This window comes from Buteo buteo, chromosome 2 (assembly GCF_964188355.1).
Source record: "Buteo buteo chromosome 2, bButBut1.hap1.1, whole genome shotgun sequence".
Taxonomy (NCBI): Eukaryota; Metazoa; Chordata; class Aves; order Accipitriformes; family Accipitridae; genus Buteo; species Buteo buteo.
In genome coordinates this window covers 7,698,495-7,717,407 of record NC_134172.1, presented here as the reverse complement: position 1 = coordinate 7,717,407, position 18,913 = coordinate 7,698,495, and the positions used below count along the sequence as shown (strand labels likewise).

Sequence of the window (18,913 nt, the reverse complement as noted above, 5' to 3'; positions counted from 1 at the left end):
AATTTAACATTTAAAGATACCTGGAAGGTATCTTTAAGAGGGACATGTGAAGCTAGTTTTGATGAGGTTATTATAAAACCTTTTTTTGACTACTTAATCTTTTTAAAATGTTTTTTCTAAATATAAATCTTTGACCAGTCCAGTCTTTTGACACTCCCAGCTGTATGTTTCTGATTCTGTGCAGGGTCATAAGACACAAAGGATGTAATCAACTCTTTTATTGTTTTCCTAGCTTGAAATTACAAATCTGGTTAACAATGATGGCAAAAAGGGTTGACAAGTCCAGGTTCCTGTACTAGGGGCCGTGTTGGAGAATGTTGCATTTTTCCAGTGCTTTATATCGGGTTATAAAAGCTTTTCAGTTTCATCTAGTGATGGGGTCTACTTTAGTGTCACAAAACATGGGAATGAAAAAAAATACAGGCTAAAGAATAGTCCAGCCTATGTAATTTCTGTTTTGTCTCCAGAAAATTGTTACTGATAACTTACTACAGTATTCTGCCAGCACTGATTAAAGGGTAGAAAGCTGCAGTACTGCTGGTAGCTTAATCTTCAGAATTTTTGCTTCAAATAATAAAACTTGCACAAAAAATTGAGTGTAAAGCTAAATTGTATAGAAGGGAAGCTGTAGTTAAGCTCTTAAAGGAACAAGTTGCATAGCATATAAGCCTTGAGCAATAGGAGTAAGACCTAATATTCTAGTAGTTTCATTTTTTCAGTGTGAAAATCACTACCTTCTTTGGAAGTGGTAAAGAGAAAATAAGCTGTATCAGATTTCACTTAGTGTTTGTTAAAGTCATCACTGCTTCACTGCTCTGTTTTCCTTTGCTTATATTACATTAGAACCAGAAAAGTTAGTTTATGTAAGTTAATGAGCATGTTGAATTCAGTTGCTTCTACTAAACTTGTGTATCAGGAAGAGTAACTTGCAGCGCTTTGTGGCAGCAGCAGAGGTGAGAGTTAATTGCTTAGCAAAGTAGATTTTCCCTTTCTGAATGTCCCAACAAGAGTGACACCATGATGGGTGGCTATTCTTGAGATGGCCAGGTTGAGAAACTAGTGGAACAATTACTTGTGGGAGTGTTGGAAAGAGAAGGAAGATCGTTGCAGAGCAGGAGTGTGTGGAGGGAGTCTGTATGGGCACTGAGCTGAATGGGGCTCTGAAGGCAGATTAGCTCGGATGAGCTAAGACCAGAACAATTTAAAACTCAAAAATTTTACTGGAATAAAAACTAGAATCTTAATTTGGAACTTGAAGCAAATAGGTCAGAATAGATAATGAAGATGTGCACACAACTCCACCCATCCCCATCTTTGCAGAGATGTCTTTTTGGTTATCATTAGTTCAGTGATTTTGTGTTGCAGGAAAGCTGACTTGACTGCCCGAGTCTCAAAAATGTTTTCTCCAGCTCCTCTGAGGCCTGTCTGGCTGCCCTCCTGCTTTTCCTTACAGCTTTGGAGAAGCTTCTAGCACTGCCATAGCTCTGTGGTCTTCCTTTCTCCCCTAAACAGGCTCAGTAGCTCCCTAAGGAAAGGAATAGTCTTTCCGCAAGGGCTTCCTTCCTCCATCCTGTGTTTTTTAATAAAATTGTGAGTAGAGCATATTAGAAAGGTGGAGGGGCCTGGAGGAACCCTAGTAGTCGTGAAGGGGATACCTATAGGTTTAGATGGGTCTGCTAGAAGCATCTTTAAGGCTAAACTTCTTCCATGCATGTCATGGCAACTGCAATGGAAGGCTGAAGTATGCTTCTTCCCAGGAGTTGCTAATGAGCAGCATTCTCAAGGGGTAGAAATGAGGCTTCTGAGAAAAATTAAATATAGGTCTGTTGCATTACGCATCTTAGTGTTGTAAAAGATGTCCTGACAGATAGTGACAGGCAGTGACTTTGGAATGAAGACAAGTAGAAAGGGGTGCAAAAGGTAGTAACCAAGGAACCCTTATGAGGTGATTGTATTTAGCTACCAGCCAGTTGCTCTGTGGGAATAATGTTATACCAGTCACCTTTACTCAGTAGCACTATTGATCTAAAAGCCTGCATTCATATGCCTGGTACTGCTTTTTTTATCATAATGGCTTGTTTTCACAGCAGCTGTCATTTTAGTTTTATATGCAAATCACTTCATTCATGTTGGTGTCATTGAAATACACTCGATCTTAGGGTGACGATGATCAGCAGTTGAGGGAGTTGCTGCATAAGTTACACTTCTGCTGAGCTGTAGCAGCATTCAGGGCTGCACTCTGCACATAATTTTTCCAGAACTTTCTCTGATGGCAGAGTGGTTTAGTTTCTTTGCAATGCAGCTGTTGACTGGTGCACCCTCAACTGTACGAATGTATCTGGTGCTGCGCTGTTCACTGCAGCATCGAATTCTCCAAGTTTCAGCAGTGTATCAGAACTGGGAACAGTTGTAGGTGAAGGTGGGGTTTGCAGCTTTCTTCATGTAGCTACACTTGAGTTATGCCTTGCAAGGTGTAAATATGTCTTGTTCTGAGATTGGCGTGCTTCATGAAGGTAAAACAGGCTTTACCCATGCTTCAGCTGATAAGCAGTGTTTCACAGATGTTCGTGTTATGACTAGGACTGCAGAGATTGTTCAGGTCTGCTGAAATCTGTCCTTGGCATACCGGGAAGAGCCATGCTGTGCAGTTATCTTATTATTGGTTGTTTGTCTTGCTCATAGGCACAGCAGAAGGCAATGTGTCCCAGGATGTTAGGTGATGGAATTGGAAGTGGAGACTTCCTCTGGATCAAGGGGACCTGTGGATCGCTAATCACATTTAATACAGCTGCAGGTTTTTCCCAAGATTAAATTCTTACCAGGAATATTTTTTAAAAACTCCAGCAAAGAAATGGGAGTCACTAATTATGACCACATCAAAGCAGATTTGTGTTCTTGCAGTGGGCTGTTCCTAGTGCTACAAGCCTCTGCACTGAACTAACAGTTCTCCTCACCCAGTCTGTGGTGACTCCTCCACTGTTTCCCTTCCGCTGGCTCTGTCACACTCTGCTTCCAGTACCAATGATGATGATGTCTTTGCTGGGTCTATTCTAGGCTTCTCGAGTAGTCTGAAAAAGCTGCCATCTGTCTCTGTCCCTTTTTAAATATTAACTTCATGAGGCTCTTGAGGCTACTTTGATTGCAGAGTGCTTTGATATGCATGTGAAGTGTCAAGACACTAGAGAGAGACTGTTACTTTTAATATACCTGTTAATGCAGTATGTCTCCAGATGAGTCTGTTTTCCCTCTGACTTGAAGCAGTGATATTGTATATAGCAGCGCTGCATGTTAACATCTGTTCAAACAGTTACTTCTGTCCCCACCACAGTATGCGTCCAAGGCAAAGAGCTGTTGTGGATTCTTGCTTCATAACCCTAAAATTCTGTGCAGCAATGACAGCAGTGTCCAGACAGTGACTTGAGTGCAGCTCGTATGCACATGTGCTAAAGCAGCTTTCTTGGGGGATAGACAGGGTAAGGTGGGAGCTCTCTGAGGCTCCATTTCAAATTGCTCTTGTTGGTATTGTAATGGAGACTGTACGTATGCTTTACACTGTTTATTTAGATACTCTGCGTTAATTTGGCATTGCTGTTTGAATTGTTCCTTTTTTTTTTTTTTAAAAGGGTGCTTTGATTTACTAGGTGGGCTGAAACCTCCAGTTTCAGATATTTCAGCCCACTTACTCAAGACAATACTCACATTGTGGAGACTTGACAGGGCAACAAGCATTGGCGGGGCGGAGGAAAGTTGGCAAACTTCAGCTTCTAGGAGACCCTGTACAAAACCCAGAAGGCGTAGGCAGGAGACCGCACAGTGGGATCAAGAACATTCAACTTTGCAGCTACGCCAAGCTGTTGGACAACTTAGAGTATGATGAACAGGTCACTGCAGTGTTAGCTATTTCCATGCTCATCACTGCAATCAAAGATGAAGCTTCATAGGACTGTTAGTATTTGGGAAAACCACCTCAACCAGAGGACAACACAAATTTTACTCAATATGTTAGTACTGTCCAGTAATTGTGTCTTAACTGCAACACTAAGGACAAAGTGAAGCTCTGAAGGCAGGTCAGTGTGCTCTGTTTGGTACCTGTAGTGCTTGGTAGTACATTATTCCCACAAGAGCCATAACACTGTTTGCTTTTGCAGTTGCATAATACAAACACTGAGTAAGATTCCTCAGCTCACAGTGCCTTGGCACTACATGAATCTGAGGAAGAGAAGCAATTCTCATCACTATTAGGGACTGAATGTACTTCCTGACTGAGGACTAAGATAGGCTGGTAGCTGTGGAAAATGTGAAAGCAACACGGTGAACTTCTAGCTAAATTCTCATTATTTAAGTTTACTATATTCATAAGCTTGTCTCTGTGTGTTCTAGCCCCCAAAGTTTGGTTTTGGTGTTTGTTTTTTGGTTGTGGTTGGTTTTTTGATTTTTTTAATTCAGGTAATTTACCTCATAGTATTTACCTTTAGAAAATTGATCTTGCTGCTTGGAAACTGGGTAAAATGTCTTATAATAAGTTCAAACTTAGCTTTGATGCTAATTGTATTTTAAGTGTTTTCTGTTACCACAAATTACAGTTGCCTGAAAGTCTCTTAGAAATGCATGTAAAAACCCTTTTTACTCTTTCCTTTTAAGGAAGTAAAGGAGAAACTGCTGCATCCAATATGAGGAGAATCTTGAAATTTTAAAGTGAATTTCTGAGTTTCGTTATCTGCAATACACTAGTTAAAAGTACAGCCACCTGATCTAGGCTTTTACTGCTACTTTAAAGCCTGTAACTGAAGTTCTTTTTCTTAGTGCCTTGGCTGATGGTGATCCCTTCCTTGTGTATAGTTCTGACATGTTTATGTATTTCTTGTTTGTTCTAGCTTTTACAAAACTGATCACAGTAAATGGCCAAGAATATCACCTTCAGCTGGTTGACACTGCTGGTCAAGTAAGTTATCTTTCTTTCTTTGGATCTTTTTTCAGAGTTAAAACAACAGGTATTCATACTCCTGTACAGCTAAGTTGGTAACAACCATGCGTTCAAAGGTGAAGGTTAACTTAAATGATTTTGCCTTATTGTTTAGCCGCTAAAGAGCAATGTTTCTGTAGTGTTTATTTAAAGGCTTTGTTTTGGTTTTTTGTTTGGTGGTTGTTTTTTTTTTTTTCCTGTCTGTTGAATGTATGTCTAAAAAAGTGAAGAAGGAACTGCTTTAGCTCTGATATACCAAAAGTTCATAAGTAGCGTGCTTGATATTTACAGACTAAACTAGCAGTCTTGCTTTAGATGGGAAATGTCACTTCAGTAAACCATGGAGAAGTTTTTCATGACTTTTTCCTATTTGTGTGCTCCAGCTACACCACTGTGACTTGTATGCACAAGTAGTCATGGGGAATAGACAGAAATGCATATAGGTAGTAGTTACTGAGCTACCAGTAAACTACTGCAGTTTGTTTACATTTTTATGTGATGGTTTATGCGTGCTTCTGAGCCTTCACGTAATGACAGGGAGCACAGGAGGAGACAGTGAACGCATGTCCTGTAGCATGGTCAGTAGCTTCATTAAGTACGGGTGCTCATTATATGGTGCTGCTTGGCTGAACTTGCACTGCATGTTCCATGCACAGGAGTGCTATGTCTTTGGAAAGACTCTGTGTTAGGAAAAAAAACAGAACAGGGACTGTTAAACCCCTGTATTTTTATCCTGAACTTTTTATTGCTTTACATGTTCTTACCTTCTGTGATTTCTGATACTATGCCTTTAGGTTTTTTCAAACTGAGTAGTGTTAGACAATGTTGGTGGTGTAAAATACGCTGCCAGTACTTAAGACTTTAAAGCTTCAGGATGCTTGCTCATAGCTGGGAGACTATTCAGAAGGGTTGTAACCTTCTAGGTATGTTTATTGCTTTCTTTGAAGAGAGCTACATGTTTTAAGAATAACCATGCTGTATTTATATGGTGTCAGCTTGTGGTGCTAATCAGCAACACTATATCCACTTACAATCTGTCAGAGGTGTCTGAAAGGATTAGAAATACAATACTGGCCATACATTCTGGGGTAAGATTGTTTGATGGGGAATGTTCTGCAGAGGAGAGCAAGGTTGAGAGATGGGCAGGGTGAGAAGTGTGAGCAGCTCCATAGGTTTCACTTTGTGCCAATATAAGTGTGCTTGCCTTACATCTCCAGTTGTAGTGTAGTGATAAAAGTAAGATTTCTCTTTGAGGAAGAAATGGCCTTCTGGGAGGGCAGTGTAACTTCACTGGTGACATACCTCTATTGCTGAGGTTTATTTTTAGGGTTGATTTAATGTTACACAGTATTGTAAAACCAAAACAGCTTCTTTCCCAGCATGTGGTTATTTTCAGATTTGATTCTTCCTGTGAATGACTTGAACTTTGAGTTCTGACTCACAGGCTTAGAGGGGAGAGCTGATGTTGGGTTATGGAAGGTGTGGCTTGGACAGATTTCTTGTCTCAAGTTTGTCTTGCTTGATGATCCATAGGGAGTCCTTATGTGTATACAGCATGGCAAGAATTATATTGTAGGTTTGTTACATGCTTGAAAACTTGGCTATAACTTGAAAAGTTACAGCTACATTGTTTTATCACTTGGCAAAGCTCTTAACTTGACCCTCAAGTTCCAGGAAGCATAGCAGCTTTTCTTCCTTCCTCTAACAAGATAAAAATTAAGTAATGAATTAGAAACAGTTGAGGTTATGGCACTTACTTTTCTTGGTACTCCTCTTCTGTCCTGTGCCTCTTTATCTTTCATGGTTATCTATTCAGCTTTGCGTAGTTCGGTTAAACAGGAGTCTTGGTACAGGATCACAGAAGAGGAGTGCAAAAGGAAATCTTACCTAACACCAAATTCCAGCTGGGGCAATCCTGAGAAATTCCAGGTAAAGTCAAACAACTACAGAGTTGCACTTTCACCTGTTTTACATGCAGACTAGCTCAGATCCCTTCTGTATTGACTTTGGGATTACATGGCCAACTGAAGTGGCAGTTTGGCATTTTAGTGAAGATGGGGGAGGGCTGCCCTCACTGTGTAGCAATAAAGGCAAATAAGGGCATCTTTTGTCAAGTGCTCTTCTTCAAACTATTTTGGCTGAATCTGTGAAGTTGATTTATAAAGGGTTTTTCCTCATTTACCAGCTGAGGAAGTTTGATTCCTTTTGGCTGTCTAGATTTAAGCTGCATGATTGCACTGCTCCATCTGTTCAGTCATGACAATATACAGAGAGGTTATGTGGTCTTAAGCTAAAATTAACATCTTGAGAAGCATAGGTTTAAGAATTTGAGAACTCGTACGTTAAGAAGTGCGGCTCTTGTCAAAACGTAAATGTTTCTTGGGAATATGTATTAGAACAATTTAGATTTTTAACATGGGATTTGTACTGTTTGTGTTGTGTTACCTGCAATATGTCAGTCTATTTCATTTACCTATTCGGTCAGTTCCTTTTCTACAGGGATAATAAGTTCCTGGTGTTTTGTTTGTTTCTTTTAATTAAATACTTGTCATATAATGTAAACTTCTAGTTGTCATAAAGCAACTAATAACTGTATTTCTTGCATCTGTAGTTGGTGAGCATTAGTTAGTTAGTAAGCCACAGTTAATTCACTTCCTAACAAATCCCTTAGGTAATTTAGATGTGATCAGTGTCACTTGAAATTACAAACTGGTAGATCCTGTCGTCAGCTGTTGAAATTAGGAATTTGAAATGTATCACCAGCAAGATAAGAAGCGTAATTGCTAATTAGTGGTAGGACAGAGTGGATGTTTTGTACTAATACAAACTGATAATTAAGCAGGATAAGAGGATTGGGAATAGCTTTAGCTGATCCATAGTCTTAGAGGGAATAAACCAAAAAAAGCTGTGGATTAAATTTTAGAGTATACAGACTGACTCAGCTTTCTCTTAATTTGGTAAAGATTCCACATCTGACATTATGATGAAAAAACTTAATTCTGAAAGTACTACCTATACAAAATGGCCCTGCACCTCACGTCTTATGAATATGACCAACTTCTCTGGTAGTGACCTGCTAGCATCAAGTTCTGAACTGTGACAGTAAGTAATTTTAAATGCAATATTCCTTCTACAGGATGAATACTCCATATTTCCTCAGACGTACTCCATAGACATCAATGGCTACATTCTTGTTTATTCAGTCACGTCAATAAAAAGGTAATAAAATCTGTTGTGTTCTTCTGGTTCAGATATTAACCAGATATATTCTGGGTTCACCTCCTGCCTCTGCTATACTTTTTTACATGTGTTTAATTCATTTAATCTTTCTTTCCCTTAGAAGTATAATGGAAATTAAAATTAATGTTTTTTCAGAAATTTCCCCTCAGATCCAAATGTCACAGACACTTTGCAGACTAATATGCAAGGTACCATGTAAGAAATGAGACAGTGCTGAACTATGTTGTTTGAGGTGTAAGTAAAAGTACATAGAATGATTTCAGGAATAAGTAGACTTTATTGTTCTAGCATCAGATACAAAGGCATACTTAAATATGAACCTGAAGGGCACTGTACATTTATGTGAAGTACTCAATTAGTTGCTAGATCGGTCCCTCAGCTTTGTAGCTCAGAGCTGTACTGAGATTTCTTTGACTTCTTGTCTTGGATTGTTCTGGTTAACCATCAGAAATTTTTATATAAATAGCAATATATGACTTTTGGCCTGTAGACTTACTCTTGACAACTTGCAGCAAATAATCTTACCTGAAAATTTTCCCAGAGTATCTATTTTGTCCTTGCTGTTAGCTGTTCATTCTCACATGACGACAGAGTCCATTGTAGCTGGAGTTAATTTACTTGCAGGATGCATCTCAGCCTTCTTCTAAGGCATTGTTATCTTCTGTCATTTTGTCTCTTTCTCTGGTCATCTTGCTTTGTTTAAATATTGGTCATTCTTGAATAGATCGTAATTTTCTAATATTGTACAGCATCTTTGTTTTGATAGCCAAAATAGTCCTATTTTCTTAAATTTTTGTTTAAGTAAAATGATTAAGAACTTGGACCTTTCACTCTCATCAAGTAGAAGAGAAGTTGATGCTTCCTTTCTACTTGCAAGGAAGCTCCTCAGCTTTTTATGCGTGCTGAAGCGTTCCATGTCTTTTCCTCTGAACCGGACAAAACTGGTTGTCTCAAGTGTTCTTCAGTAGACCATTATAAAATACAGGCAAAACAACTTCCCTGTTAGCTCTTGTGTGCTTCTCCAAGAAAGGATACAGCCTGGTTATAAACTTCCATTGTTTGCAAGGTCTTTAATGTTGAACACGTTTTCACAGTCCTTCATTCTTGGTTTTCTTCTTTAGTTCTGAAGTAGTGAAGGGCAGGCACGTGTGTTCTGGAGGAAACGCAACAGATGTTAGGCTTTCACGTGTGTCTAGAGATACTAAGCTAACTTCTTCCCCCTCTTCTTCCCCCTCTTCTTCCCCCTCTTCTTCCCCCTCTTCTTCCCCCTCTTCTTCCCCCTCTTCTTCCCCCTCTTCTTCCCCCTCTTCTTCCCCCTCTTCTTCCCCCTCTTCTTCCCCCTCTTCTTCCCCCTCTTCTTCCCCCTCTTCTTCCCCCTCTTCTTCCCCCTCTTCTTCCCCCTCTTCTTCCCCCTCTTCTTCCCCCTCTTCTTCCCCCTCTTCTTCCCCCTCTTCTTCCCCCTCTTCTTCCCCCTCTTCTTCCCCCTCTTCTTCCCCCTCTTCTTCCCCCTCTTCTTCCCCCTCTTCTTCCCCCTCTTCTTCCCCCTCTTCTTCCCCCTCTTCTTCCCCCTCTTCTTCCCCCTCTTCTTCCCCCTCTTCTTCCCCCTCTTCTTCCCCCTCTTCTTCCCCCTCTTCTTCCCCCTCTTCTTCCCCCTCTTCTTCCCCCTCTTCTTCCCCCTCTTCTTCCCCCTCTTCTTCCCCCTCTTCTTCCCCCTCTTCTTCCCCCTCTTCTTCCCCCTCTTCTTCCCCCTCTTCTTCCCCCTCTTCTTCCCCCTCTTCTTCCCCCTCTTCTTCCCCCTCTTCTTCCCCCTCTTCTTCCCCCTCTTCTTCCCCCTCTTCTTCCCCCTCTTCTTCCCCCTCTTCTTCCCCCTCTTCTTCCCCCTCTTCTTCCCCCTCTTCTTCCCCCTCTTCTTCCCCCTCTTCTTCCCCCTCTTCTTCCCCCTCTTCTTCCCCCTCTTCTTCCCCCTCTTCTTCCCCCTCTTCTTCCCCCTCTTCTTCCCCCTCTTCTTCCCCCTCTTCTTCCCCCTCTTCTTCCCCCTCTTCTTCCCCCTCTTTTCAGTGTTGGTGCTAACTCACATGATATAGGAGTTAGTATTCTCAGCCTTAAGTGGACAATGCTCATTGATAAGTAGTACTGTGAGGACTAAAATCAACATAGACCAGTTGGAAGCTTCTACAGCTTGTGCTGTTCCCTGGTTGGCAGCTAAAGGGCATGATCTTTTTCAGCTACTCCAGTTGTTGCCTCAGGATGTCTTGAGCTTAGCAGCACAAATGAGGAAATGAAAATCTGTTTCCTGTGGTAGCATTTGATCAGTTAAAACAGAAACCAAATTATGGTGAAAATACTGACAGAACAAGATATGTTATGACTGTAGGTAGATAGTCTTCATCAGTATTTTAGTCTTGATCAATTTATTCCAAGTTTTTTTTGTTTCTTCCTTTAAATTTCAAAGTATCAATGATCCTGTTTTGTTCAATTCCTTATGTTCTGTATCAAGACAGTGTTTAGGCAAGAGGAAAGATCTTCCACAGTACTGTGGTAGCTTAGATGACTTGCCCAGGCAATCAAATTATAGTCACCATCTGTCTTGACTTTGACAAAGTGTGTATATTGATCTGAGTATTGAACCAGCAGGGGTGAGAGCTTTGACAGCAAACTTAATAGAAATGCCCTTTTAAAATTATCATCTTCCCTGCTAACCTCCAGTGGGAAGTTTAAATGGGACTAGAGTAGAAGCTAATGCCCTACATTTTTCATATTCCCAGGCTCTCAGCAGCAAGGTTACTGGAAGGGTTTTGCTCTAGTTCAGCTTAATTAAATTCCAATTTTGTATCTTGCTAGGTTCCATGATGTGTAACATGTTTATCTGACAGCTAGTCAGATTTTTTTTGTTGTATTTCACACATTATGCTGTTTGCTGTAGTCCTATTTGCTTGACAGAACCGGAAAGGACCTCTTATGGTCTCCAAATCTCTCACTGTTTTGCGACTTGATGTGATAATGCTCTCTTTGGATTGATCGATATTTGTCTTATAGCGTGTCCCTGCTCCTTCTAGCCTTATTAATTTGAAAAGCTTTCTAGAACATTAAATTGATCTGGTCAAGCCAATTTCACTCCTGGCAGTTCTTAGCAACTTGTTTCTGTGTCAGAATTGTGTTTGAGTTTAAATAGCACTTCTCTTGATTTCCACCCTGATCTGTTAACAAAGATCAGTTGTTTATTTGTGCTATTTTTACTAAAGTGGAACTCGTGAACTATCCTAGGCAAGCAGATAGGTACACAGAATTGGGGAATGAAGAGTCCAAGTTGAAGAAGAACACTTTGCAGGATTGTGCCCTGGAACCTTGGGTGAGGACTCACCAGAGTGCTGTGCCATGGCATGGTGTTTTTTGGGCTATGCTGGGAACAGCACACCTAATAGTGGAAAGGAAACAGTGATTGTACTATGTTAGTGGTTTGGTTATCGTGTGGCTAATATGCTAGATCTTTACTGTTGCTTCAGACTGAGAAACAGTTCTGTGGTCTGTAGCAGAATTTTTTCTGTAGCATTTTTATTCTTCTTTCAGTTTGCAGGATCACCTACTTCTATATGTACCAATGCCTCTTAACTTTGTCACAACCAAGCTCAAGTTCACTCTTTATTTTTGAAATAATTATAAGAATGAAAGTCCAAGACAAGTTCTCAAGACCAGAATTTCACTAATACCTTTTCAGCATAAGCTCTTTGTAACCCTAAAGTCCTTTCACTGATTCCACATTTTTATGTAGTCTGTAGTGTCGTACTTGAGTTACTAATAGTAAGTTGTGCCAGACTGTCATGCTTTTGTTTGCAAAGAACTCACTTTCTTGATAGGATATACTAAAACTATTAGCTGAACATGGAGAAGTATTGTGTTCTACTAAGTTGCGAAAACTATTGGAAGTCAGACAAATTGATCTACTTGACAGAAAATCCTTCTTAAATATGGTAGCGTTTCTTGTTCCAGAAGTGAGAAGTTTTAATGATTCAGATAGCTTGAATAGTGTTTTTAGGCACCAGTTCTTTGAGAGCTCTGAGTTGGAAGTGTGTTTGAGTGCCGCTCTGTTTTTAAGAGTTTCAATTCTAATTGAAATGCAGTGCAAGTCAAGACACTGCCTGTAGCTAATGACCTTGGAAGTTGGAGAAGTTTTGGTCACTTTTTTGTTGTCTAGTTGTGTGTCTTGTCTGTGAGCCTGTGCCTCGCTCTCAAAACAAATCTGAATTGTGCACTTCATGTACCAGCATTTTTTCCATAATGTAATTAGAGGAGCACAACATCTGCTCTTCAACCCTGTTTATAGCTTGTTCTCAAAAGTACTAGATGTCAAATGCAGGGGATTTTGTTAGTGAGGTTTTTGGCTTCTTAGTATTTCACAGTACTGCTTCTTACCTCCTGTCATCCAAACTTGGCGTACATGGTAGGTGAACAGGCAACAACTATTTGAATAACCAGTTTCGATACCATCTTGCAGATCAGTTTACTCACTTTCCATATAAAATCAGAATTTAGGCTTCTTTTGGCTTTCACATAAATAAAACTAAAGAATTCTATATGAATTAAGTGTTCTTAAAAAAATAATGTATTCTTTCAAGATGGAGTGTGCTTAACTAAATAATTTTTCTTTGAAACTGCTTTAATTTGATATGCTCATCCAGGATTGTTGGACTCCAGCAGTTAAATTTCTTACTGCAGATACAAACCAGATGAGAGGTGGGAGAGGCTTTTAGTGATTCTATGCTAGATACGTTGGTCCTGGGTAATGTTATTTATTTATGCAAATATCATAACCGGGGAGGCATAGGTTAGTCTTTGCTGCTTCTGGAACCATTTTGTCTGTTGTACACAAATCGGTAAGACTTTCAGCATCTTTGTAGTTCTGCCACTATACATAGAGTAAGTTTTAAACACAGCAACCTACATATGCATTTAATTGCTTGTGTATCGGGTATTAAGGATAAACATTGGAGTGCATGTGTGACTTCATCCCTTTATTTTGCAGTTTTGAAGTGATAAAAGTTATCCATGGCAAGTTATTGGATATGGTGGGAAAAGTCCAGTAAGTAGTGACACTTTCATCTCATTTCATTGCAGGCATGTTACTAGTACTTTGTTCAGTATACTGTAACTGTTCTGAAGTTCTGAACTTTCTTTCACAGAATACCCATTATGCTGGTTGGAAATAAAAAAGACCTGCATATGGAACGGTATGTGAACTCCAGTATGTGTGAAATGCAAGACAGCAGCCGGCATTCCTGTGGCTGCAAAGCGCTAGTTTTGTTCTTGGCTTTCTGTAACTAAAATCAAATTGTAGGTTAAAATAAGGTACTGGCAAAGTATTTGTGTCCAGAATGTGAACTAGGAGCCATGAACTTTTGTTCTAATGTTGACTTTTGCTATAAGGTTCCAGGGATGGTCATTTAACACTTCAGGTTTTTTTTTAAAAAAGTAACAGAAGAGTATTTTTCACAACTGTAAAATACCAGATGATATTACAGATTATGAAAACAAAGCAATACTGTGGGACAGCTGCTCTTCTGGGTCGCATAGCAGTTTTACCTGGCCCAGTAGTGTATTTGACAACAGCCAAAAGCAATTGCTCTGGATCAGACTTCACAAAACATTCCTATTACATGCATTTATGTGCTTCAGTACTCTGAGGTCTTTCCTGACGTATCAAATTCCAATTCTTTTGCAAGTTATAAAGAAACGTACTTTTTTTTTTTTTCTTCTTCTTCTTTGTTCAGGGTGATCAGCTATGAAGAAGGGAAAGCTTTAGCAGAATCCTGGAATGCAGCTTTCTTGGAATCCTCTGCTAAAGAAAATCAGGTAACGGATTTAAGATTCACTTCATTCGAATAGCAATGTAATGGAATGGCTCATAGTTTCACTTAATAAAGGAAGCTAAAATATTTGCATGTATTCTACAGATATTTTGTGTGGATGGTTGGAAACAAAATGGCTGTCTACATTCAGGTTTATGTATACAAGTTTTTCCGTGCAACTGTAAATGGAAGGAGGAAGTGAAGAACTGAAAGTTAAGCTTCACTGAACATAGCAGAACACTTACTGACAAACTAAAACTCAAATCCACGTGGTGGGTGGAACAGGGTCTGTGATCTGCTGCACTTACCTTAAATAGGGGGTCATTGTGTTGGCAGAGGAGTGAGTTGGTATAAGGGGACGAACCTCACGTTTTAAGGTGCTAGGCAATGCTCTGTCTCTCTAATGTGGGGAATAATTGTTTTGTGGGTCTATGGCAGGGGTTGGGGGGAACAAACAAAAATATTAAGAGTACAGCAGAGGCTGTCAGACACTATTGTGATACAGCTGTAGTGAAGATGCACAATCTGACGCAATATAACCTGTACACGTTTACATTTGTTGGTTTCCTATCACAGAAAGAAAGTGTTTAATTATATGTTAAATAACATCTTATTCTTGGTTGCTCTAAGTAACTTTCTTTTAAAATGCCTCCTAAATATGTTCTGGTATTTGAATTTGTTCCTGTGGCTGTTAATTATATTTTGTCATTGATTTGACATCTTATGTATCTAAGCTACAAGAGCCTCCTAGTTTGGGCTTGAAGTAATGGATAACTGCTGCAGATTGGGGTGGGAGGTGTCTTTTTTTCCCCCTCTCTCTCTTTTTTCCGTTCTATTTTTTTTTCCCTATAGGTCTCAACAGGGTCAAAGCTTTTGCTTTTTGAAAATACAGACATATGATAACGTCAAAAGGACGTTGTCAGGCTAGTTTTAAACAAATGAATCCTTATACAGAAGAAATGCTTACATTGAGTCGTATTTAACCTAGCATACTGCATCCTTGGCCTCCTTGATAACATCAGCACAATCAAAAGGGCAATCCTATAGCTAGGACAGGGCCTGTTTAAGCAGCCATTCTTTCTGTCTCCTGTCCCCAAAAGCAAAACAAATAGCTTTTTTCCCATGTCTGTTGTCAACAATTCTACAAGTTACTTGAGTAAAGTTGGATTTTCCCTGAAAGAAAAAATTGCATTTTTCTTCTCCAGATATGGAACAGTTGGAGTTAGTTTATTAGTACTTCTGTATCTGCCTAAGACTTGCATTAACCTTGTCAGAATTGGGCATGATGAAAGCATGAAATTTCTCAGTTTCTTCTCTGTACTGCTGGAAACCTTCAAAGGCATACCCAGGGAAACTAAATTGACAGTCTAAAGAATAAACCAGTTAAAAGCATCTGATTCCCCCCCCGCTTTATTTTAAATGACTTAATACCTCTGGATTAGGCAAAGCTATTGCCTGTATTCTTTTTCTTTTGGCATATGTTTGCAATGTGTAACAGCGTAGCAATTAATATCTAGCAGAATATCCTACTGATAACTTTTCTGAGGTTTGTATTGTTCGTGGTTCAAGAAAAAAAAAGTTGGGTATATTTATGGAAAGAAGCTGTGAGCTTTATATGATGCTTGGCATATCTTGCATATTAAATTGCTGCACTAACAAAGTCCCCTTGACTGCCATGTATTTGTGCCTGTTCCTTAGTCTCAGGCTGTCTATACTAAGTTATGCTGCCAGCTGAAATTTTCGTATCAAACTTTGTAGGCTTCAGAGAAATCAGAATGGCAGTTGTATGTCAGATATTCAAAACTCTGTACAGTCCTGTACAAATACCACAAAAAATCAGAAGCTGTGTTCATTCTTGCTGTCAGAGGTGTTCTTACCAGGTCTTCATTTCAGCAGGATCCTTCAGAATAGTGATGGCAGGTTGTTGTAAAATCTTATCACTGGATTTAGACGCAGGTTGTTAGAAACAGGTGCTTGAACACAATTCTTCCTTCATGCCTCCTACATAATACACTTGGTAAATTAGTCTGGCTTTGGAAGGCCTCAGAAGTTTGGGAGATCATATGTCATTTCTGAGATGGGTGCTCACAGCATGTGACCATCTTTCAGTCTCTCTGGCGTGCTTCCTTTGGAGGTTTGGGATGTATGGAAGAAAGTGTGAAGGAGCCCAAAACTGGGACAGGTGTCTTAGTCTTCTTGCAAGTGGTTGCAGAGGAATGCTCACCTCTGAAGAGGTGTAAGATTGAGCTTTGAGAGCGAAGTGTGGAGTCTGGAGCTGTGAGGTGCTAGGGGGAAACAGGAGATGCCAGGCATTGTAGCATCCCTTCTTATGAGTTAGACAGGAGCACTTCTGAGCTGATCTGGGGTTTTTTCCTCCAAATCCTAATTTGGCAGGTTCAAAACAGAGCTCTATCAACACAGGATATCTTCTCTTACTCCAAAACTGTCCCTGGTTTGGGGGGAGAGGGTTTATTTCGAACTTAGTAACAAGGCGTGTTGTCTTTCTCCTGGTACTGAACCTTCACCTTATGTAAGCCAGCATTACTGGAAAGAGAAGTCTGTCGGCACTTTTTTGCTTGGAGGTTCATCCAAATCATCACCTGTACTGGCTTGGTACAGCAAATGTAACTTGCCTATGAAGATAAAGTCTAAACTCCTTCCAAAACTGCTTCAGATTCTGTTTGCTTTACAGAAAGCTAATTTGATGCTTAAAGGGATGAGCTGGACTGGATTGGGAATTTAGAGCTTAAGAACTTCAGCAGAGACCTCAAACCTTCGTGACTAGGGGGAAGTCCGTTAATCCTTTCTGTCTGAAACCTAGCCATCTCTATTTGGTAGGTGTGGAGCAAAAGTATGGCAATTTCTAGTATGCTGGTCTGAAATTGGTTTGCTATGTGATGTTCTTTGCAGCAGCAAGGAGTATGTCTGCTTGCTAGATGGGTTAGACCAAACTCGATCGATCAGCGATGTGGTCTGTCCTTTGTAACACCTCTGTTTGCAAGGAACTGCTGAAACCAGAGAAGATATTCCTATAACAGGTTTTGATAGCAAAGGTCCTTTTCACCCTACAAGGGGGTGAGAGAGCATTGACTTCTCCCTGCTTTGGCCAAAAAAAAATCCTTTTGGAGCATCTGTGAGAGTCCTGGGAGCATAGCTGTACTCTGTTGGGCAACTAAAATAGTTCTGTAGATTAACTTCAGCAAACTAGACCTATTCTGCTAGGAGTTATCAAGAGATACCACATTCCAGAAATGGCATGACTTTGAATAGATGGAAAGCGATAGAGGCAAAGATCAAAGCTGTGGTAATGATAAATGGTAGCGGCTGGCAAGAGTTCTTAAGGTCAGATATATTTGAGGCTATGTATCAGCTCCTCCAGACAAGGGTGACCTGGTAGGACTTTTGGAGGAGCCTGCATATCAGCAACACATCAGTTATCAAGGGAAATCCCTGGGATTTGAGAAGGCAATTCTGAGACTTAATGGAAAAGACTTCATTTAGATTACTGCTGGGCTGTTATTGTCATATCTTCTCTAGCTGTGTAATTATTACCAGATATGTTGAACTGCTTTGGCTAACTTCAGGAGCTTTGAGCCTTTCTTGTGGAATTCCCTGCTTTGTTTCACCTAAGCCATAGTATAGTGCTTCATCTTAATCCCAGTACAATAAAGCGGTAGCTGTTTGAAATACAACCAGAATCCAAATTGGTCTTAAACCCAGCTGAAGCTGGGAGCCAACTTTTACTGGAATTTAGGGAGTAACGAGCAGCCAAGTTGTATTCATCCAGCTACGCAAAATTCATTAGATACATTTGTTTTAGAAGGGGCAAGGAAATAGCAAAAAATCTACTTCTCACTCTCTTAAAAACCAATTGCTTGGGCATTGCTTCTTTTTCAAGAGCAGCTTCATCTTCAAGCTCAGAAGAGGCAGTGCTCAGTAAATGCTTCAGTTTTTTGGGGTCTTAGCCCCTTTCCAGGGGTCTGACATGTTTACCTGGGAAAGTGTGTTTGGCCTGGCAAAGGATGGAGGGAGAAACCTCTCTTCCTTTACCTGACTATTGTTCAAGTTCCTTTGCCCGGTTCTGTGCCAAGATAAACTAGTAGTATGAGCAGTTGAGAGTTTTGTCTTTGAAATAATAGAACAGTTGCATAGTTGAAAAATACAGCATACCAAAGGATGACTCCGGTGGCTGTGGGCCAGTTGAGCCTCTGGTGTCTCTTGCACGCTGCTAAGCTCTCTAGGCAGCATGTGTTGCCCAGGCTAACATCTATTTTGTTTCCTCAGGGAGAAAGGTAGAAGAAAGCCAGATGGCTTTCTGTAGGCTAGGTGTGACCCACATTCTGTAATTGGACCATATGGAGACAGAGGCATATAAAGTCTGGCTGTGTTCTTTATTCCTTGTCACACAACACAGCTTCCTGCGTTGTTTAAAAGCTCATTCTAAAATTCTATAGGATATTTGGGCTGAATTACAAATTCCTGAGCGTTAACTGTAGGACAGTGATTAAACCTTCTGAGTGAATACATATTTTCTGTGAAATGAATTAACAAGCCCTGTGAACTCCTACATCTTAGTGTCTCAGGCAGCATGTTTTTGACAGAGAATGTATAGCTTCTTGGTTGACAGAATAAGTCGTGGGGGTTTTTTAATGGGTGCTTTGAAGCCAGGTTTATCAAGAACTTGTGCATTAAAATGAAACCATTGAAAATTTCAACTCTAAGGAAACATTGGTGCAGCATATTCGTAAATCAATATATCACCAAGTTTTGGTTAAGGGAAACTCTTCGTTAGTGGAACCAGCTTGATAGCAACTGCAGTCCTGACCATGGTTCTCCTGAGTCTTAATTTGCCCAGGAAATGTGTTGT

The 18,913-nt window shown here is 40.1% G+C and overlaps 1 protein-coding gene across 2 annotated transcripts in view; it reads left to right on the top strand.

Annotated features, from left to right (window-relative positions):
* The window catches only part of RHEB (Ras homolog, mTORC1 binding), a 43,302-nt gene that overhangs the window by 21,942 nt on the left and 2,447 nt on the right, over nucleotides 1–18,913 (top strand). Inside the window, exons 3-7 of one of the 2 annotated variants that reach the window (XM_075045005.1) lie at nucleotides 4,875–4,942; nucleotides 8,100–8,182; nucleotides 13,224–13,280; nucleotides 13,381–13,428; nucleotides 13,969–14,050. In XM_075045005.1, coding sequence (XP_074901106.1) covers nucleotides 4,875–4,942; nucleotides 8,100–8,182; nucleotides 13,224–13,280; nucleotides 13,381–13,428; nucleotides 13,969–14,050 — 338 coding nt within the window. The remainder of the gene's footprint in view (nucleotides 1–4,874; nucleotides 4,943–8,099; nucleotides 8,183–13,223; nucleotides 13,281–13,380; nucleotides 13,429–13,968; nucleotides 14,051–18,913) is intronic. The other variant, XM_075045015.1, reaches the window with a different exon arrangement.